The sequence below is a fragment of the Mytilus edulis genome, chromosome 5 (assembly GCF_963676685.1).
Source record: "Mytilus edulis chromosome 5, xbMytEdul2.2, whole genome shotgun sequence".
Taxonomy (NCBI): domain Eukaryota; kingdom Metazoa; phylum Mollusca; class Bivalvia; order Mytilida; family Mytilidae; genus Mytilus; species Mytilus edulis.
The window spans coordinates 78543197-78564905 of record NC_092348.1 but is presented as its reverse complement, the minus strand read 5'-3'; the positions used below and the strand labels follow the sequence as shown (position 1 = coordinate 78564905).

General features: G+C 30.8%; 1 protein-coding gene across 1 annotated transcript in view; it reads right to left on the bottom strand.

The window, feature by feature from the left end:
• Nucleotides 1-1063: 1063 nt before the first annotated feature.
• Nucleotides 1064-21709, bottom strand: part of LOC139524517 (phospholipid scramblase 2-like) — a 29869-nt gene continuing 9223 nt past the window's right edge. The window contains exons 3-7 of the mRNA XM_071319343.1: nt 16462-16539; nt 8202-8397; nt 7700-7811; nt 3737-3836; nt 1064-2870 (exon numbers count right to left, since the gene is read on the bottom strand). Coding sequence (XP_071175444.1) covers nt 2779-2870; nt 3737-3836; nt 7700-7811; nt 8202-8397; nt 16462-16539 — 578 coding nt within the window. The 3' untranslated portion in view covers nt 1064-2778. The remainder of the gene's footprint in view (nt 2871-3736; nt 3837-7699; nt 7812-8201; nt 8398-16461; nt 16540-21709) is intronic.

The following is a 21709-nucleotide window of genomic DNA, read 5'->3' as shown; positions in this document are numbered from 1 at the left end:
AAAAGAGCTTTCGCTGGCCGTGTGTTACCTTTCCTTGTCAGTTAACACACGGCCATCGAAAGCTCTTTTTTTTAGAGCCCAGGTGGTCGTGTGGTCTAGCGGGACGGCTGCAGTGCAGGCGATTTGGTGTCACGATATCACAGTAGCATGGGTTCGAATCCCAGCGAGGGAAGAACCAAAAATTTGCGAAAGCAAATTTACAGATCTAACATTGTTGGGTTGATGTTTAGACGAGTTGTATATACATTATGTACACAGCCATGTATCACCATCATTGATGGCGATCCGATGGATACATCTGTTGTAGAGTTGTCACTGACTCAGACATACTTATATATATATATATATATATATGTATTAATGTTATTTTACTAAATGGTATAACCATCCTTGTAAGGAAGTGTTAAATTATGTCTAGAATACCTCAAATTTGAGATATTTGCCAGAATTAAATTGTGAGCATTGAACTGTTTCGGGTTAACTTCAGTTATGCCAATGAATCATATCTGAAAATTAGCCAATGTTCCATCAAATTCGTTGTTAAATTTTAGATAAATCATCCTGGTTTTTCTGAAGGAATTAAATGTTTTTCTCTTGTTCTTCATCTTCTTCAAGATGTCTGCATCTAAAGTGATATTTTCTTTGTGTTTATCTCCAGTTATTGTTTATTGTCCATAGTTATTGATAGTTGGTTGTTAAATGTCCAGTGGCAAATATAACAAACATATCCTGATAATGTAAAATAACTGGCAATGAAGATCATAACATAGTGAACTCCCTTAAAAGTGAGAGGTTTAGCTAGCTATAATACTAGGTTCAATTCACCATTTCTACATAAGCAACGCCTGTACCAAGTGAGGAATATGATAGTTCTTATTCCATCGTTTGATGTGTTTGAGCTTTTGTTGTTGCCATTTGATTTGTGACTTTCTGTTTTGAACTTTCCTCAGAGCTCAGTATTTTTATAATTTTACTTTTTACTTTCTTGATTAAAGATTACAAAATGAACAATGATAAACTGTCATTCTTCCTTTCTGATGCTAAGAAAATACTGACAAAGTCGAAAGGAAACAAGATATTTATTTTCAACAAACGATTAAAGATAAAAGGATAACTACATTAAAATGAATAATATATATGATATAACCCTGAATAAAACGTTTTTACTTTCAAATGTAAAATTAACTTTTGAAAAAAACATCTTCAGTATCTTTCTAAAAAGAATTTAGTGTTTCACATAAAATATCTTTTAAAAATATAAAATGCAACATTAGTAATTAACAAATATAGATTTTAAAACAATTTACTTGAATCAAGATTGATTGATTTTAGATAAATAAAGCTTAATATAGTGTCGAATAAAACTGTAGAGATCTTGAAATGTAAAAGTTTTTACAACATCTCTGATGCAGATAATTTTACAGAGTAAAACATTATAGAAACATATATACAAATAGTTCATTATCTAACATTATGATTGTTTCGCCGTGTGAGCAGAAGATTCAGATAAAACGTTTGTGATATATAACATAACACCTCTACAATACTTAAATGTACATTATATTTCATGTTGATTATTGGCCTATATTGTATTGATTGTATTTTCTGTGTAAATAATTGAAGAAGCTCTAGCATTAGTGCAAATAGTACATGATATTTCATATAGTAATATACAATAATTAAACAATGAGTAATAATTACACAAAAACTTCTCTTCTTTACCAAATGTTTTTTTTTTATACTGGCTTTTCTTTTTCAAAGGACAACTCATAAAGAAATAAAAAAATAAATCCATTGCCTTAAAATTTAAATTAAAAATAAAAATAAAAGAAGTGTTATCTATGATAAGTAAAATAAACTTGTTTATTGTTCTGTAATAAGATCTTTTGAGGTAGTCTAGTTTTACAGGTTTTTAATTTCTTAATTATGCGTAGATTTTGCAATAATATACAAAAACAACAATTGTTTATCAATTCCTATAATTTCTTATTGAAATCAGTTATTTAAAGGATATACTAAAGTTTGTGTAAAACATTTTTATTTTTCTAAATATTTCAAATTTTCATCTGAAGAAGCATTATTTAAATAATCGAATTTTCAAATCAGATTTAGAACAACTACTAGATTTCTCAAAATATATATACTGATGCCATCTTCTCTGAGCATTTTGATTTATGGTCATGAAAATCCTCTATTTTAAAATTCTTTTTTCTGTTGAAATAATATCACTAATCATCAATTCCAAGACACTTCATATAAGGTTTTGCAATAAAATAAAACATTTTCAACAATGAAATGAATATATATATAAACATCCATTTAATATAAAATAAATAACTTGGTCTCTTTCTGTTTTACACCATTTCCTTGGCACAATAATTGAATGCCAAATAATTTAAAAAAATAAACAAAACTATCATTTTATCTGTTTGTTCTTATGTGTATAAAATTTAAAAAAAACAGTTTTTGGTATTGTCATGGATTTCAGAAAACAAAATGAAAATGGAAATAATAAATCTATACAAATATAATGACTAAATTACATATCTTTTAACTATAAAAACTAAATAACATGGCAAATAAAATTTTTACTAAAACAGACTGATAAATAAGATTAATATATAGCTCAAGTTTTGATAAAATCAGAAATAAAATCTATTCTTTAAAATATATGATACTGGATTTCTATCAGATCTGGTCCTTCACCACTTTATAAACATTTCATACTGGATCCCTGACAACATCTGACCTTAGATATACATTTGATTGAGCATGGTCTTATTGTTTGTTTCTTTCAAAGTAGTTGAAATCAATAAGGAACGTGGCTCCTAACAACAATGTTTTCTTCATCACATCTAGGTCTTGAGGAACTGAAAACAAAAACCATTATACAATATTTTGATTTAGAGTTGTGTTTTAGTAAATATCTAGTTCCAAGAGAATTTAAAAACCCCAATCAATTTACTTCTTGTCTAGTAATTATCCTAGTCTATTTTTTTTTAAATGTCTACCCACCTTCCACCCCAAGACTCATGTGTGGTTTTGAATTATGTTTTATGCCTTTAAAAAAACTGAAAAAAATAAATTGTTTGGACAGTAGAAAAATGCTTATTTGGGCCCATTGTGGCCCCTTTTTCCTCAACTGTTAGGACCACAACCCCCAAAATCAATTCCAACCTTCCTTGTGTTATTATAAACCTTGTGTTTAAATTTCATAGAATTCTATTAATTTATATTAAAGTTATTGTCTGGAAACCAAGTGTCTTCTGACAAAGCAGACATGATACCAATATACACTGCAACAAACAGTAACTACCTCAACCTGAAGTGGGACAGACAGATGAAGGCACGGACGGACGAACGGACGGATGCTCAGACCAGAAAACATAATGCCCATAAATGGGGCATAAAAATAACTTTTTTACCACCTTTCTAAACTACAAATGCACATTTACCAGTGATAATATATTTCAAATATTTTTAATTGATAAATTAAACAAGAATATGTGTCCATAGAACACCATGCACTGATTGCACCATCATTATTTTTGTTCAGTGATCTCTGGCATCATTTTACATCATTATGTACATGTGCAGTAAGTTTAAAGTTGATGTGACTACAATTCTATCATAAACTACCTTTACCAAAATGTTTTTACTGATATTGGACAAACAGACCGACCAAAAACATAATACACCTCTACTACTGTAGACGGGGCATAATATGTTAACTTACATGTAACTTTGAAATCATTAACAGCTCCACAGATTTCTCGACAGCCTCCCCAATGTTTGATAATTTGTCCGATCTCATGACCTTTTTGGGCATCTACAACCTGATAAAAAATAAGTGGATTATGAACACAAGTTTACAATTTTATAAATTGATATCAAATTTAAACATTTTTTTTCAAGGATGTTATAAGCACAAGCCAAGTTTTAAGTGCTACTGACATCATAATTACTGTAACATTCAGCATAGAGTTGTCGTCACAATTTCATCCTCTCACAACTGTCCTTTAGACACCATAATCATTCTTTGTTTGAGAGCCATCGTTTGGGGATGAATGGCTGGATTTGCAAATTTCTTGGAAAAAAAGGCAGGTCTTTGGAGACAAGTGAAAAAAAAAGTAAAAGTTTGTTTCTATTGAAAAGTAGCAGAAACAAGAATGTGTCCATAGTACTTACAGGGATGCCTCACTCACACAACATTTTCTATGTTCAGTGGACCATGAAATTGGGGTTAAAAAATTCCAATGTGGCATTGAAATTAGAAATAATGATATCATAGGAACCATGTGTACCTAGTTTCAAGTTTATTGGTCTTCGACTGCATCAAAAACTTACCTAGACTAAAAAATTTAACCTGAAGTGGGACAGATTGACTGAGGAATAAAGGGAAAAGAGGCACAGACCAGAAAACGTAATGTCCATCAATGGGACATAAAAATGAGTATCTAAATCCCCACCACCAAACAACAACAACAACACACAAACTATTTTTTTCATCATTTAACATGTTGCTAAACCCAGACAAGAGCAAAATTTGAAAACAAAACTAGTGTCAACTTTATACATATATATAGCCTTGACAAAAAAAATGAAGCAAATCATATCCTTCAGCACACTGATAGCCAAGTTAACATGCTACTGACATCATAACTACTGTCACATTCAGCATACAGTTGTCATCACACTTACATACTCAAACAACCAAAGTATTGCCATTGGTTGTTATTTTTATGAATGAACAATCGTTATACCTCATAGTCCGAACCTGTGATGCATTAATGAAAGTAAAATATTGACAGGTTCACATTTATGTACAGGAACATGTCAAACACAGTGTTGACACCTAGTTATTGCATGTTGTGAAACATGTTCATATTCAAAGGTCAATCAATTCTCATTACCTTACTTAAGATATAATTTTAATAGGTGTTTTAAAGAGGAATAGAACTGCGCATTGGGTTAAGTCAATACAAGCATGGGAAATTTATATCTAATGTTTAGAATTTTTTTTTACATCTAATAAAAAAAAAATGCAATAAGCATTTTTTTGGGATAGTATTTATTAATGTGAATAGGTGTTTTAAAGAGGAACAGAACTGTGCATTGGGTTACGTCAATACAAACATGGGTAATTTATATCTAATGTTTAGAATTTTTTTTTACATCTAATAAAAAAAAAAATGCAATAAGCATTTTTTGGGGATAGTATTTATTAATGTGAATAGGTGTTTTAAAGAGGAATAGAACTGCACATTGGGTTAAGTCAATACAAGCATGGGTAATTTATATTTAATGTTAAGATTTATTTTTACATATATTAAAAAAATATATGCAACAAGCATTTGTTTTTGATGGTATTTATTATTTATTTTAATATAAATTCATTTATTATAATATAAAATCATATATATAATATATAAATCACCTATATTTTAGGCAGATTAAATAAGTTATATTTTAGGATAACTCAATGTTTGTAAACAGGTAATTTTGTTATCTATCTGGTTACACAGATAAATAGTCAGATAACTTCTAAATATCTTTGCAAAACAACACTTTTCTGGCAAAAGAAGATCGCATTATTTAAGTGTCTATAGACAACTCAAGTGTTCGGAGTACATGTCTACTTCAAGTGATTAAAACTAGCAGAATCAATACTTGTGCTTATTTTTAAGTAAATAGACCATACTATAATCAAACTGTACTCTTGAAAAAACTTTTTGGATCATTTCCGTGATATATTTCAATATCAAAAGGTCATCTAATAAAATAAAATTTGTGATGAAGAAAATAATTAATTGACAGATTTAAAGCTTTCATCTGGGTGTTTATTTAAATGAAAGAATATTATTCCTGATGGAATGTACCTTATTTATTGTGCAGCTTAATTGCTAAGTATCGTAAAACTAACAGAATATATATACTACGATACCTTGCTTATCGCTATCATGAGTCGCTATTATGGACAGAATGTTGTCTCAGCAATCAAATAAATCAGAAAACTATTTTCCCCTCTTATGTAACAATTTAATTCAGTCACTTACATAAAACATGGTTTAGGTATATGGAGCAAATATATCTTTAAAATTTTCACACATTAAATGACCCTACAAGTAAGTATAAATATAAGGCCTAAATTAAAATATTGTTTGTTTGCCCATTTCCGACCCTATGTTTTGAAACAGGGTAGGTAGGTAGGTAAAATCTTTTATTTTTCTTTCCCCAAAAATAACTTGGCTCAGTATATTTTTTGTAATGGGTGGGCAGGTAGGTATAATATTTTATTTTGTAGATACAAAATCTGCATGCTGTAATTTTTGTTTGTATTGCTTTTGTTTAAGTATGCTTTTGCTATTAAATAAGTTTCTGGGACTATATGTATAATAGTCCCAGGAAGTTTTGAAAAAAAGTTACCATCTCACTCATCTCTTGAGGCATTTATAGAAGTACTTAGTGGAACATTACAAATAGATTTAAGAAGAGAAGAAATGGCCATCAGAGAGTTAGGAAAAATTAGTTCATACAGTAATAATGTCCCAATTAAAAGAAAATTTGAAATTTTGAAAGAGGAAGAACATCCAGAAAAATTTATATCACCATTAGGAAACTACATTATTGATTATAATTTAACAAGAGAGGATAATTTACTAGAGTTGTGATTGAAGATTGATCAACATGTAGAATGTGAAGATAATTCATATGCACTACTATTTTGTTTTCAAATATCAAAATATAGGGCTGTGCGGCATATTTTCAATGTTAATTTGCCTGGATCTTTTAAGAGTTTTAAAAAACTTGCACTAATATTCTGTACTATGTTCCTTGTACGCTTATCTTGACTTAAAGAATTTCTGTAAGAGAGAACTTTCTCCTGGTAAAAAGTTGTCCGGGCAGACATACATTACTAGTAGAAAAAGTCCCTAAAGTGTTTAAATTTTCGTGTGTGCCTGTGTTTCCAATGAAAGTGCTACAAGACTCGAAACTTAACTGTCACGTATTTTACATCGCATTTATAAATGATCTGTATGGAAAAACTTGGCAATTTTACTGCCAAATATTCTCCACTTTACAGACCTTTGGTTCATGTCAGATATAAATAAAATATCAATGGTGGTCGAAGGCATTGTTAACCGCATAATCATCCTGATCTAAGGATCACCAAAGGCCATCCCTACATAGGATACAACGTCCGTTTACAAAATATTTTGTACACTCTTTGATAATTTTGTATTGGATGAACCTTTTTTTTTAATTAACCCTGCTCTTCAAGTATAAAGACACAGAGTAACGTTCGTCATATCATGATTTCAAAGCTTTCAACATCGATTTCAAACAAATGCTTTGAAACTCTTAATGCAAGTGTTCATGTCAAATGCTCACGTGATACCAAACTGACTAGACCTTATACAGGAAAGATAAAATCAGAGGATTCCAGTAAAAAAAGTTTTGAGCGGGAACTACAAATATAAGATTTTTGGTAGGAACAAAAAAATAAAATAAAATAAAATCTTGCTGTTCAATACAAATAAGAGATTTTCAGGGGGAACGAATTTATAGGGCATGTAGGGTCGGTCGGTAAAGGGCAAACAAACAATATTTTAATTTAAGCCTAACAAATGGCAATAAAAAACACAGCAACTATCATATGGTCATATATTTAGAGATAAATCTCAAAAGGGTCTCTTACTTGGAAAGTGATATCTGTACATGGACAACAAAAGCAACATTCTCCTATAATGTGAAATACAGGTGTGTTCTGTGCATCATGGACTTCAAACTTTGGCTTCCAAGGAGTCCATCTGAAAAATAGGGAGAGGAAGCTGTACAAATCTGTCACACATTGTTGACTTACAGCTCTTAAGCACTGTCTACGAAAATGACTTAATAGGGCTTATCATTTCCATTTTGTATATGAAACTGTACTATATGTGTTTGTATGTATGAATGAATTCCAGCTGTTTAGCACCTCTTACATAAATACATTTAGGGTTCATTATGTCTATTTCCTGTATGAAACAGTACCATATGTGTGAATGCATGTAAACGTGTGACTTACAGCTGTTTAACACCTCCTACAGAGAGGCCTGGTGGACTCATTATGTCAATCTCCTGTAGGTAACAGTACCATATGTGTGAATGTATGTGTGTTTGTATTCATATATATGTGTGTTTGTATAGGTAAGACTTACAGCTGTTTAACACCTCCTACTGAAAGGCCTGGTGGACTCATTATGTCCATCTCCTGTAGGTAACAACACATACATAAGCTAGCTTGACATCTAAATGGTCTGTATAATTGTATCAATGGCTGCTCATTGTTATCTGTGATGTTCATGGTAAAAGGACGAGCTGGACCACAGCACTGTCTGACACAACAGTCTGTGTCTGTAAAATAAAACCACAATTGTTACATACACTAAATACATTTGACCTGCATGTTGCTTGTTATATATCTGAGGAATAGACCAAATCATAAAAAACAAGAATGTGTCAATCCATAGTACACGGATGCCTCACTCGCACTATCATTTTCTGTGTTTAGTGGACCGTGAAATTGGAGTAAAAACTCTAATTTGGCATTTAAATCAGAAAGATCATATATATCACAGGGAACATGTGTACTGAGTTTCAAGTTGATTGGACTTATACTTCATCAAAAACTACCTTGACCAAAAACTTTAACCTGAAATTTGCACTATGATTTTTATGTTCAGTGAACCATGAAATTGGTGCCAAAACACTGATTTGGCAGTAAAATTAGAAAGATTATATCATAGGGCACATGTGTACTGAGTTTCAAGTTGATTGGACTTATACTTCATCAAAAACTACCTTGACCAAAAACTTTAACCTAAAGCGGGACGAACGGACAGAAGAACGAACGAATGCACAGACCAGAAAACATAATGCCCCTCTACTATCATAGGTGGGGCAAAACTAAAAGTTGTGCAATGAACCGTGGAATGAGGTTGAGGATATGTGAAACCTACCTAACGGCTATGTAGAATTAATAAGGATCTAGTTATCTTATTACTCATAAGTCTGAACAGTGTTCTCCTAAGGACCTTTCACCATCATGGTAATTGGATGCTATAATCTTAAATGTGATGATATGAGAATTGTTTTTCTTATAGATTGTGTTATGGATGTGATGCAATTTTTTTTAGAAACATGGTATTTCAAATTTCCCTGTGCTTTATACAAATAGTTTGCAGATGAGACAAAAAAAAACAACACCCAAAAACATTACAATGCACCATCACATATATCTTCCACAGCATTTTCTCATTGTGTCTGTCAATAAAGCACAACAAAACAATAGTCAAAGATCTATCACACCACACTAATGTCTGATTCAATATCAAATTGTCTCTTCTATAAAATATAAGTAATAAATACCTCACAATAAATAGTCAAAAGGTAGGGCAAGACTGTCTAACTGATAGTTTAAAAAAAAATAATGTTAGGTATGATGGCCAAAGAGACAGCTTTTCCCCCAAGAAAGGAGGATATAAAATAGCTGCTAGACAAACAAATATACCAGTACATAAAACATCCTCACATCGTCTTTATTACAATATAAATAAATTCAATGTGAAATGATATATATTCTAGACATTCAACATTTATGAAACAGTATTTAATCTAAACTAGAAAATTGACATGTCAGCAAGAGTTGATCAGAGTTGGCACATTTTTTTTGTACAGAAACAAATAATAATTAATTGAGCTACCAAAGAAATTAAGATATCATGAAGTTTACATTACATGTACATTGTATCTCAAATTTAGAGACCAGGAATTTTTCATAATTTTCTCTGTAATATAATTTTGTCAGATTTATAAAATTGTGATGTTTATATATAAGTGGGCATCAATATACCACATCTACTTATTTTCATATTAAGGTAGCACAATACAAAGATTTTATAACTCCAACTCCCAAGTTTTAAAATGCTATAACTTTCTTAATAATGCTTGAAAATTTATAAAAGTGGTAGTTTTGGATAGCTAACAGGTTACACTTTCAAATTAATGCAATGTTAGTATTATGCAACAATTATGTAACCAATTATAATGTTAACTGTGTCTAAAATATTTTTCACCAAATTTCCACTTTCAAATGAAATTAGCTTCTGCATAGGTATCCCTAGAGGGTTGATTTTATTATATGTTGTTCCTATGGTCATTATCTACAAAAGGGTGTCTCAGATTTCAGATAGAATGTATAGAACAAATTTTACACCTAATTAAACATTATCTTCTTTAATGTGGTCAGAATGTTTACACTAATTAGAGATTTATGAGAGAATAGAATACCATAGAGACAATCTGAGACACCCTTTTGAAGCCCATGATGTGTTGATTTAGATTTTGTTAAAATGTTGTGTATAGTTAAGGAGATGATAGAGCTAAATTCATTCAAGTGAACTTACCCAGATTTTGCCACTAATTACATAATAATTGATTACATAATGATTGCATAATAAAAATATTGCATTTATTTAAAAGATTAATCTTTTATCTATCTATATATACCTCTTTTATTATTTTCTATGCATTCATAAGAAAGTTACAGCATTTCAAAGGTTAGTGATTGGAAGTAAAAAAATCTTTGTATTGTGCTACCTTAAAAGACAAAACAAAGTTACAAATAACTCTTCAAATTGATTTCCCATAGAAAGTTACAAATTAATCCCAAAAAACCTAAATAAACAAACAAATATGAGTCCAAATTATTGATCCCAGGTATTGAAATATGAGGTGTGCCATTATAAACATGTGTTTACATGGGTAAACATGACAATAAATTTTTACATTTATTTTTGGAAATACAGTACATTGTTACCATAGCAGATGTTGGACTGTTTACTATTTAATACATTTGTTGTGATGAAAATTAATATTTAATCCAATATTTTGTCATGTTTATATGCTGTGGTCATTTTGTAGTGGCAAAGTTATAAATATCAGAGTGGAATTTATAGGATGCTTTAATGTTCCGAATGTTTACTGTTATGATATGCAGTGGGTGTCATTGTTTTCATCCTGAATTATGACTTCTCTAATTTATTATGTTTATTGGCCGGCACCATACATTGATCTTTGTGTCAATGTCAAAGAGTTCTAATGAGGTCCATAGATGGACAATTATAATGAAAAATCACTTGTGATCTCAGTAATTATTTCTTACATAATTCAATATTGATATCAGCTTAACATTTCAAGTTGGAACAAATGTACCCTTGATGAACGTTACAGTTATTGGCGGTCATAAAAATTAGTGGGTAGTAACTTCTGAAAAGTTTAAAAAAAATCTATAGTGTTATTGGATCCAATTTATAGCTTAGTTGTTAAAGAGGAAATAGTGTTTAAAGTTATGAGACTGACTCCCACTTATACCACATACACTGTCCTCTGAGGAGATGTGTGCAAAAAGTCTAAAAATATGTAAACAATCAGGCCATAACGGCAAATATCTATCGAAGTAAAAATAACATGGATTTGAACAACTAAAGGTCCACATACATTTGTATGACCTTAAACAATGAGCAAAAACCATATTGTATCATCATCTATAAAAGACCCTTACAAGATGAAATGTGCAACAACTCAAACAAAAAACGACGATATGATTTAATTGAAAAAAAACTACAGACTGCAACCAACAAACGTATTATAAACAACTTGTCCTTTAAGATTTTGTATACCTTTAAATCTTAGGTATATACCTTTAAATCTTAGGTATATACCTTTAAATCTTACAAATAAAACTGAATCTAAGGTTAGTTTTTTATGCGCAAGTGGTGCAATTTTTGTATTGACCTTTGAACTAATTACTGTTTATACCAGTTACATAGAGCTAATGGTGACCCTATTTGGCCCTTCCTGATTCTAAACATGAAACTTATTACGAATACTGTAATTATAGTTGGAAGTGGGCCAGGTGTCATGTTTGCTGTGTAATATCAGGTCCTTTAAAAAGATCCCGTCAATATGATATTTTTCTATTATATGTCATTATGATATTTTTCTATTATATGTCAATATGATATTTTTCTATTATATGTCAATATGATATTTTTCTATTATATGTCAATATGATATTTTTCTATTATATGTCATTATGATATATGTCAATATGATATTTTTCTATTATATGTCAATATGATATTTTTCTATTATATGTCATTATGATATTTTTCTATTATATGTCAATATGATATATTTCTATTATATGTCATTATATGTCATTATGATATATTTCTATTATGAATTAGAAAATACGTTGAACCACAAACGTCAAAATTATTCAATCGTGTAGTGGAATGAACTATATGTGGATTCTTAGAAATTCTATATAACTTTTGGACTATTTTAAATCTCAGTCTATTTCTGAAATTAATTCTTACACACTTTGTGAAAAAATTTGGTTGCTCATAAAGGGAATCATTGAAGCCTGACTGGAGCAGGCCCCCTCTTAGGCTGTCAGTGGGCCCCCACTTATGAAAATTTCTAGAACCGCCCGTGGTTCATGCATCATTGTAAATATAACGAAATTTGATGAGACTGTCATCAACGTGAGTGGTTTAGCGCTTTAAAACCAGGTTTAATCCACCATTTTCTACATTTGAAAATGCCTGTACCAAGTCGGGAATATGACAGTTCTTGTCCATTCATTTTTTATATGTTTTGTCATTTGATTTTGCCATGTGATTATGGACTTTCTGATTGGATTCTCCTCTGAAGTTCAGTATTTTTGTGATTTTACTTTTTTCATACCAGCTTTATCCAATAATGCAATTGAATTTTACTCTAACAATGACAATTCCTTACTTTTTGGGGTCATTCCAAAAACAGTACATTGAAAATATAGGCAAAGCAGATGATTTCAAACTTCTGACTACATCAGGTCAATAACTTACCTCACAACTTTCATTGTGTGTAATAAGAGAGATAACTCCAACTAATTTACAGAGAAAACTACTTTTGAAGTTGTCACATCTAACCAGCAATTTATTGAATTATATAAAAAATATTCTAATTTAGGCCTGAACTTCAAAGCAAAACTTACAAACACAATAATTACAAATGAAAGTAACAAAAACAAAACAACCAAGAAAAGTTATAAATCCCTTCAAACTATTCATATTGTATTCATATTGGGGGATAACAAAATGTGGAAAATTTATATTAGTTGAGGGAATATATATATTTCAATTGTATTAATTCATTTGCATTCTTATTTTTTTCAATAACTGATGAAATAAAACTGCAAAATTTTGCAAAATAATTGCTATTAACTACTTAGAGATTTAAAAAAAAAAAATCATGTTAATGCTCAATTTTAATAGATTTATAATGCAGCTCAGTGTTCTCCCCAGGATTTTTTGATAGCGCTGTGGTAAGCGCGCACTGTTGGATTCATTAACCATTTTTGAATAATGTTACATTTATATATAACTACCATGTTGGTTATATTATATCAAATATACAAAGACCTGCATTTTGTATACATATCCTTTCACAAAAATGGAAAAAAAGTTACATTTTGAATATATGTTTTAAAAATTAAAATGCCTAGATAACTTATATAATTTGATTTCATTACCACCCTTCAAATTCTTTTTTGTGTGAGTATGTACTTTTAGTTGTTTGACTTGTAAACTAGTTTATAGGTTATACATTCTTCATGCCCTTTACAGTACAACCCCATATATATTAACTTAATTTACAGAAAGTGACCAATGACAAGATTGGTAATTTTTCATTAACTTTTAATAACATTTCTATCAAATTACAACTTTTCAATAAAAATGAGTATAGTATTTCAAAAGAAGAAATGAAACTGCCCTTTAAATAATATTCAAATGTTTTTTAAGACTTGCTTAAAAAAAGCTAACATATTCCAAGATGAATATGAATAGCTATTATTGACCATGTTGACGTTTTAACTAAAGTAACATGCCACTTTTGCTTTCAAGTGCCTCTCACTGGTAAATTTCATAAAATGCACACATGTATAATTACTTTGTAGCTTGAGGCATTTAAATTACATGTATAAATCAATTCTATAATTTGAAAACACCTAAAACTTGTTCTCCATTGTAAACAGCCTTCAACACAAAGGTTTCACACATGTATGAGAATAGGAAGTACAAATATTAGCTGGTCACACAATAATGCAGGCTGTCCTGTAGTTGATTTTCTCTATTGATGTTAATAAAGTTCATCTTAGAGCTTAGGATTCAATTTAATGAAAAACAACAATAATCAAATCAAAGGCTCAAAAAGATTCAGAAAACTTCAAGTATGTTTTATAGCCTGGTGGTATATTGGATTTATACATGTAATTAATAAATCTTTACATAGTTCATGTTAGTATGTGCCAGGGAATGACAATAAGTTATGTATTTATAAAACATACATGTACCAGAATGATGATAAGCAATGATAAGTTATGTATTTATAAAACATACATGTACCAGAATGATGATCATAAGCAATGATAAGTTATGTATTTATACAACATACATTTACTAAGTGTTCTAGTGCTAGTTCAAAAAAATTATTACAAAATACATCAATGACTAACATGACTAAGAATAAAATATGAAAATAATTAGAGAAAGACACACTATGCTGTGCCTATTATCATATTGATTAAGGATTGTTTAAAATAATTTCTAGATCAAGGGTGCATACACTGAAATGTCTCACCTGCTTTACTGATCATGTGTGTAATCATATATATATGGTAATGTTGTAAGTCATTAAATTAATGATTAATGTAAATAAGATCAAGTTCAGTTGAACAAAAGAGACATGTTCAACTTACAATCATTCTGTGCACAAAACATAGTTCGACTTATTGCTTGAGAAAAAGACCTACAAACTTAACCTAATAATGAGGCCAAATAAAAATATATGTGTGGTTCCAGATACATACTTTAAAAAAAAAAAGGGTCGGTGGTTGGGCAAATTTTTTTCTTCTTTTTTTTTCTAAATTTTATTTTGAATTGTCTAAATCCGGAAAAAAATCGTGTTTACCGAAATTGTTTCCGGTATTATACACGTCAATACCGGAAGTCGGCCATTTTATAAGTGTTTGGTTGCAAAATAAAGACAGTCATTTACCTTTTTAGTTAATTTTGTTGCATTTTGACAACAAATTGTTATGAATTCTTGCATTTTATCAATAACAGATACTTCTGATGGAAATTCAGATCAGAAATCTACAAATTTTATTATTTTAATTCACAATCTTCAAAATTTGATCGTTTGAAAATCTTATTTTTCTGAAATGAAAAAAAAGTTCTGGGGTCTAGGTTCTAGGTTACTGGAACCACACATAATTTTTCTTTGGCCTGATTCATGCAAATGAGGTCAAGTTTAGTTGAACCCTTATACTCTCCCTAAAAATAAGATGTGTCAATGATAATGCAATTTATTACATACCAAATATCATTGACTTACTATTTTGGTTTGTCTTCACATGATAAAGTTTTCAATGGAGAAAGAGACAATCTCCTGCCTAGTACTGGTGTGTGGAGGAGATATGGCACTGTTATGTTCATGTGTAAATGTTTGGCTGTTTGTGTTGATGTTCATTGTGCAAGTCAAGGTGTTGGTGGGTTTGTGGTTACAAGTGCAATTCGTACATTTGTTTGTGTGCATGTTTGACTGAACATGTTGATGTGTATTACATGTTTGTTTGGCTGAATGGTTTTTTGGCTGTATGTTTTGATGTGTGTTTGCTTGGCTGTATGTTTTGATGTGTGTTCGTTTGGCTGTATGTTTTGATTGGTGTTTGTTTGGCTGTATGTTTTGATGTCACTTTGTGTGTTGGTTGGCTGTATGGTTTGATGTGTGTTTGTTTGGCTGCATGTTTTGATGTGTTTGTTTGGCTGTATGTGTGCTGGTTGGCTGTATGTTTTGATGTGTTTGTTTGGCTGTATGTGTGCTGGTTGGCTGTATGTTTTAATGTGTGTTTGTTTGGCTGTATGTGTGTTGGTTTGGCTGTATGTTTTGATGTCACTTTGTGTGTTGGTTGGCTGTATGTTTTGATGTGTGTTTGTTTGGCTGTATGTTTTGATGTGTGTTTGTTTGGCTGTATATGTGTTGGTTGGCTGCATGTTTTGACGTGTGTTGGTTGGTTGTATGTTTTGATGTGTGTTGTTTAGCTGTATGTTTTGATGTGTGTTTGGTTGGCTGTATGTTTTGATGTGTGTTGTTTGGCTGTATGTTTTGATGTGTGTTTTTTTGCCTGTATGTTTTGATGTGTGTTTGGTTGGCTGTATGTTTTGATGTGTGTTGGTTGGCTGTATGTTTTGATGTGTGTTGGTTGGCTGTATGTTTTGATGTGTGTTTGTTTGGCTGCATTGATGTCTGCTTGTGAAGCCTTGTGTATATGTTCATTGTATATTAAATGTAATATGAACAACTTACCTTCCTTTGCATACATGAATTGTTGATCTTGACTGTTGCATAATCTGTATTTGTTATTCTTTTCCCATCCAATAGCAACTGAAATTAAAAGAGGTACATGTATCATTTCATCATTTAAAATAAAGGAAACTAATGTATGATGTCTTGTGATTTTGCTCTCTTTAGAGCTTTATTTTCATCTCATATTGTGAATCTTAAATTTTGGTAGGCAGTACATGTACGTTGACTGAGCATGCATGAAAGCATATACATGTAAGACACAAATCTAAGAATTTAGATTTTTCTAAAAAATTGGTGTTTTCTGTGGGAAAAAAAAATTGTTTTTGCCAAAAATGCAAAGAGGGTTAAACATTATCAACCTTTAAGGCAACGATTTCTATAGAATGAAAAAATTCAGCTATGCAACTTATATTTGTAGATCTTGTACAAAATGTACCATTGTCATGATTGTTAATAATTTTTCCCTGTTCGAACTTGGAAGTCCATGTTTTTTCCCCCAAACACAAATAGACAATACCTCTGACCCTATAGGGAGTTGACTAACATTTTTTTACCAAGATATCTAAAGCTTCTCTAGATCTATATCAATTACTTAGTATGTTTTTCAACATCTACATGTAAAACATCTATCTATACATGTTTTTTTTTATCTATAGTCAGTAGATAGTAGGAAATGGTCTCTTAGCATGATTAGCTTACAAGTGCTACTTCCTTGTTATTTGACTGATAAATCAACTTATTCATAGTTATTATTTTGTTAGGATGTTGTAAACAATGGGTATACATGTACAGCATGTACAGGTCTATTTTAGTGTTAATAAAAAGAAAGAAGATAGGAGGAATTCATTGTTTCAATATTAAAAATCTAAATATAAAAAATTCAATTTTTACATTTATACATTTGTACTTGCAATTGTTCTTTAACCATGTGAACATATTTCTTAAAAATATATAAGTGGAAAAAGACTTAAATCTGATAAATTCATAGCTTTTCGATAGGCATCAGATTATCTCTAGATCTCATTCAAATACATGCAACTGAACAAAACAAAGGGTGCCACATGTGGAGCAGAATCTGCTTACCCTCCTGGAGTACCTGAGATCACCCCCAGTTTTTTGTGGGGTTCATGTTGCTTAGTCTTTAGTTTTCTATGTTGTGTCTTGTGTGGTATTATGTTTTTGTCAGAATCTTTTAATTTTTTAGCCATGGCGTTCAATCTTTGAGTTTGACTGTCCCTTTGGTATCTTTCACCCCTCTTTTAAGCAAGCAAACACTTTTCAATTGATTAATTGTAATTGATACATGTATAACCTTGGAAACATGATTAAATATTTAACAACTGACACTTTATGTCTATTTTGTTGAATGATATGGATATTCAGACATAAAAATGTATGTTCATTTAGTACGCCAATACATTTAAAATCTTAATATTGTGGAACTTCTCCAGGGAAATTAATGATATACATGTACATTATAAATCTCAGAAAATAAGACATCTCTTTTCAATACTTATACATTTTCTAGTGGTTGTGCTGTTTTATATCAAAATTTGGGATTTATCAAAGAGAAGTCAACAGAAATCTCTAATTTTACAGTTTTTTTTACTACAGATTTTTTATTTGAGTCTACAGTAACTTCTGAAACTGGCACGACTGGTTAATCAGGCAGTTCTTCCAAAATATCTACTTCACAATATGGATGGATAGAGAGTTTTTGAAAACTGTACATTTCAATACCCCAAAGAAGAAAAACTACAGAAACTAACTCAATTTTCCCAGTGAAATGTATCGACTGTTTGTGCTTTTTCACCTATTTGTGTTTTCCAAGGACACTTGTAAGATACAGTCACCCCAAAAAAACAATTATGGGAGTTGCAGGCTAAAAGATGATTATTTTTTTAATCACTTATTATATATATATGAATAAAGTGAGACATATAAAAATGTTAAAATACATAAATATTTCTTACAGCTACGTATACATGTACATGTTTCAACCAATACTACATATTTTACAATGTGGACAAATGGTGGATATAAGCACAGATTGATAAAGTATGCTGACTTGTTTCTTCCTTTTTAAAATTCAATTTACATAATTTTATAATATGAATATATTACATACATTAGAATGTAACACTGCAAGTTTAAATAGACATTAATTTTGCAGCTTATCATGCATACTAAAAAGTTACCAGTAGCTAGATTGAGGTTCATCATGGTTTTTTTTCAAATATATGCATCTGGAAAAGTTTTAGAGCATACATGTACATGTACATTGTAGCTGGACCTAGATGAAATAAAATTTAAATGCATTCTATGTATCAGAATCAAGGGTCCGGAAACGGTCATATATGCCAGACATGACCGATTTGGAAACTCAAAAGTCCTAAATCATTTATTGGGATTTAGGTCAAATTTTATTTTTCAACAGAAATAATTTCGGTCATTTCGTTGAGATTGAGTTTCAAATCGCCATTTTAAACATATTTTTGTTTTGTTATCGATTTTATGTAATTAAACTGCCACTCCAGTAAAGTGTTATAATCCTGAGGGCCCTCCTAATAGCTATATTAATGCCTCGGGGAGCTATTGGCTAATGATCGCTAATCTCTTTACCTGTGTTTTTAATTCACACCTGGCTATTAATCACAAGCTCCGAACTAATATTATAAAGAAATTAAAATTCAATACCAACTGTCTTCATTATTTAATTACTTTTCAGCTAAGACAATTGTCAATTATGATTTAAAATTAAATTAAAACTTGATTTAATTTACGTAGAAAAATGATTTTTTTCACTACTAACACACATGCTTTGTTTACTATGATACGCATGCCTAAAAGTCTCTTCCGCAGATTTGACACTAAATCGTAAATTTAAAATGATTTCTTGCTAAATAAAGCAAGTGCAACTATTTTCATTAATATTCTTACACTATTAAAGGTAAAATATTTTCTTGTGAATTTGATAAACAAAACCAATCCCGGGAATAAGTCCGGAATTGTTCGTTTTAGTATTGTCGCATTACATCCGGTTTGAATTTCGACTTCAGAATCGAAAGAAACGTAAGCGATGACTGGGAAATTTACGATTTTGAGTCATTAAAATCATTTTATTCTTAAACTGTTGCCTTCCCTTAATTGCTCTTGATCGATTTTAGGAAAATGGTAGGATAAATCACGAAGTGAACGCGATGCAACAGTTAAACAAGTTCGTTGATGCTACGAGAAGGAGCATACTCATGCAGTAATGAGATTTTGACAATCTGTTTTTGAAAAGGGGCACCAACTTTTAAGTTATATGAAAATGACCGAAATTAGGTGAAAATATTTCCGGATCCTTGATCAGAATATAATTTAAGGGCATCTGATACAGTTTCTCTATTAAATGTCATTTTTATAAATTTGTAATATGTCTAATATGTTGTAGGCCTTGGCGAGATATAAAATAAAACATCGGTCACCGTGCTTGTTTTCGAGAAAATTGAGGCTAAAAATTGGGGATTTGTGCAATTTTGTAAAAAAATTAGGCAATGTTAAAACATTTTTGGAACAGATATGTTTCGTCGTAAATTATTAAGATTGGGTTCAATCTGAAGCTGTGATAAGTGACAAAAAGGAAAAAAATAAATCACTACATGAATAACTATACAATTATTCAAGCCTTGCTTGTCATTGCGGACCAGATGCTCAAAGTGGTATTTTTTTAAACCTAAAAAATAGAAATAAACTGTTTCTGAAAATGTCATTTTTATGATTTTTCTGCATAAATTGCATTTTGTCATTCTTTCTCCAAATCCCAAATAAAAAATATAGGTCACCGTGCTTGATTCCATGATAAACGCGATTTATCCTAAAAATTGCGTCCCCCCTTTGTAACCTCAACGTTAGCGCTAAAGTGCACGACGTCGCTGGCAGACAATTTCGACGTTATCTCTGCAAATGACCGGAGACATTTTTCCTATGTATAAATATTGCTTGTAAGATGTGTAAATTACTATCTATAAATTGGTTATATTGTTTCCGGAAATAAAATCATGTGAATAACCAGGCGCGGATCCAGAGGGGGGGTTCCGGGGGTTGGAACCCCCCTTTTTTTTGGACGATCAATGCATTTGAACGTAATTGGAACCCCCCCTTTGTCCTGGGTTAGGAACCCCCCCTTTTTAAAATGGCTGGATCCGCCCCTGATAACAAATCCCTCTCTCTGTTTGTGGTCTAAGTGAGAAATAAACATCACAAGAAAAGTTATTACGGACTGTTGATAATATTTACGGCTTTTAAAATTAAATACTCGGCAATTTAAAACTTGACATACAGGTACATTTACTGTACACACTCGTATATCATGTATATTATTTCATACTGTATGTTGACCTCTAGATTTATTTTGTTTTGTTTGGTGGGCTGCTGTTTCATTACAAATAATCCTTTAAATCCTTTTATTCACGTTTTAATCACTGAGAAATCCGGTTTTGTTGATACGAATTAAAAGTTAACGTTGTTTGGACAGTAAATCAAATTAAACGCGAATTAGAATTTACATTAGTACGTAAAACATTTTGAATGCGAATTAAACTAATTCGAATTAGTTGCATGTAATGCGAATCGAATTCGAATTACGTGTGAACTCAGCATTATCCTGCAAACGGATCTTCTTTTTTTGTACATAAATTGTAGCACATAAATTAGGCCTTTCCTTTTTCCTTTGAATTGTTTTACATTGTCATTTCGTGATCTTTTATAGCTGACTATAGGATACGGGATTTGCTCATTGTTGAAGACCGTACGGTGACCTATATTTATTAATTTCTGTGTCATGTTTGTCTTTTGTTGAGAGTTGTTTCATTAGCATTTCTACCACATCTTCTGTTTTATGTGGTCAGAAAACAAAAGCAAAATCTTATAAAGGAGAAGTCTTCAATTTGCTAAAGAATGCGTTTGTCCAAACAATGAAACTATAACTTTGATTTTTTTTTATTTGGCAATTACGATTCGATTAGTTGCGATTAAAATCCTTCTCTCATAGCGTTGGTCAATAACTATATATTTTTTTCACCATATAAGGCGTACATAAAATATCGCACGTCCATTCCTCTGTCTGTCCTTCCAATCCTTCTGGTTAATCACATTTTTCAAGTGTACAATTCTTGTTAACTTTCTATAAAACTGATATCGTATAGACACGCTCGAAAATCAGTGCATATCAACTATTCTTTAAAAGAGTTATGCCATTCGGAAA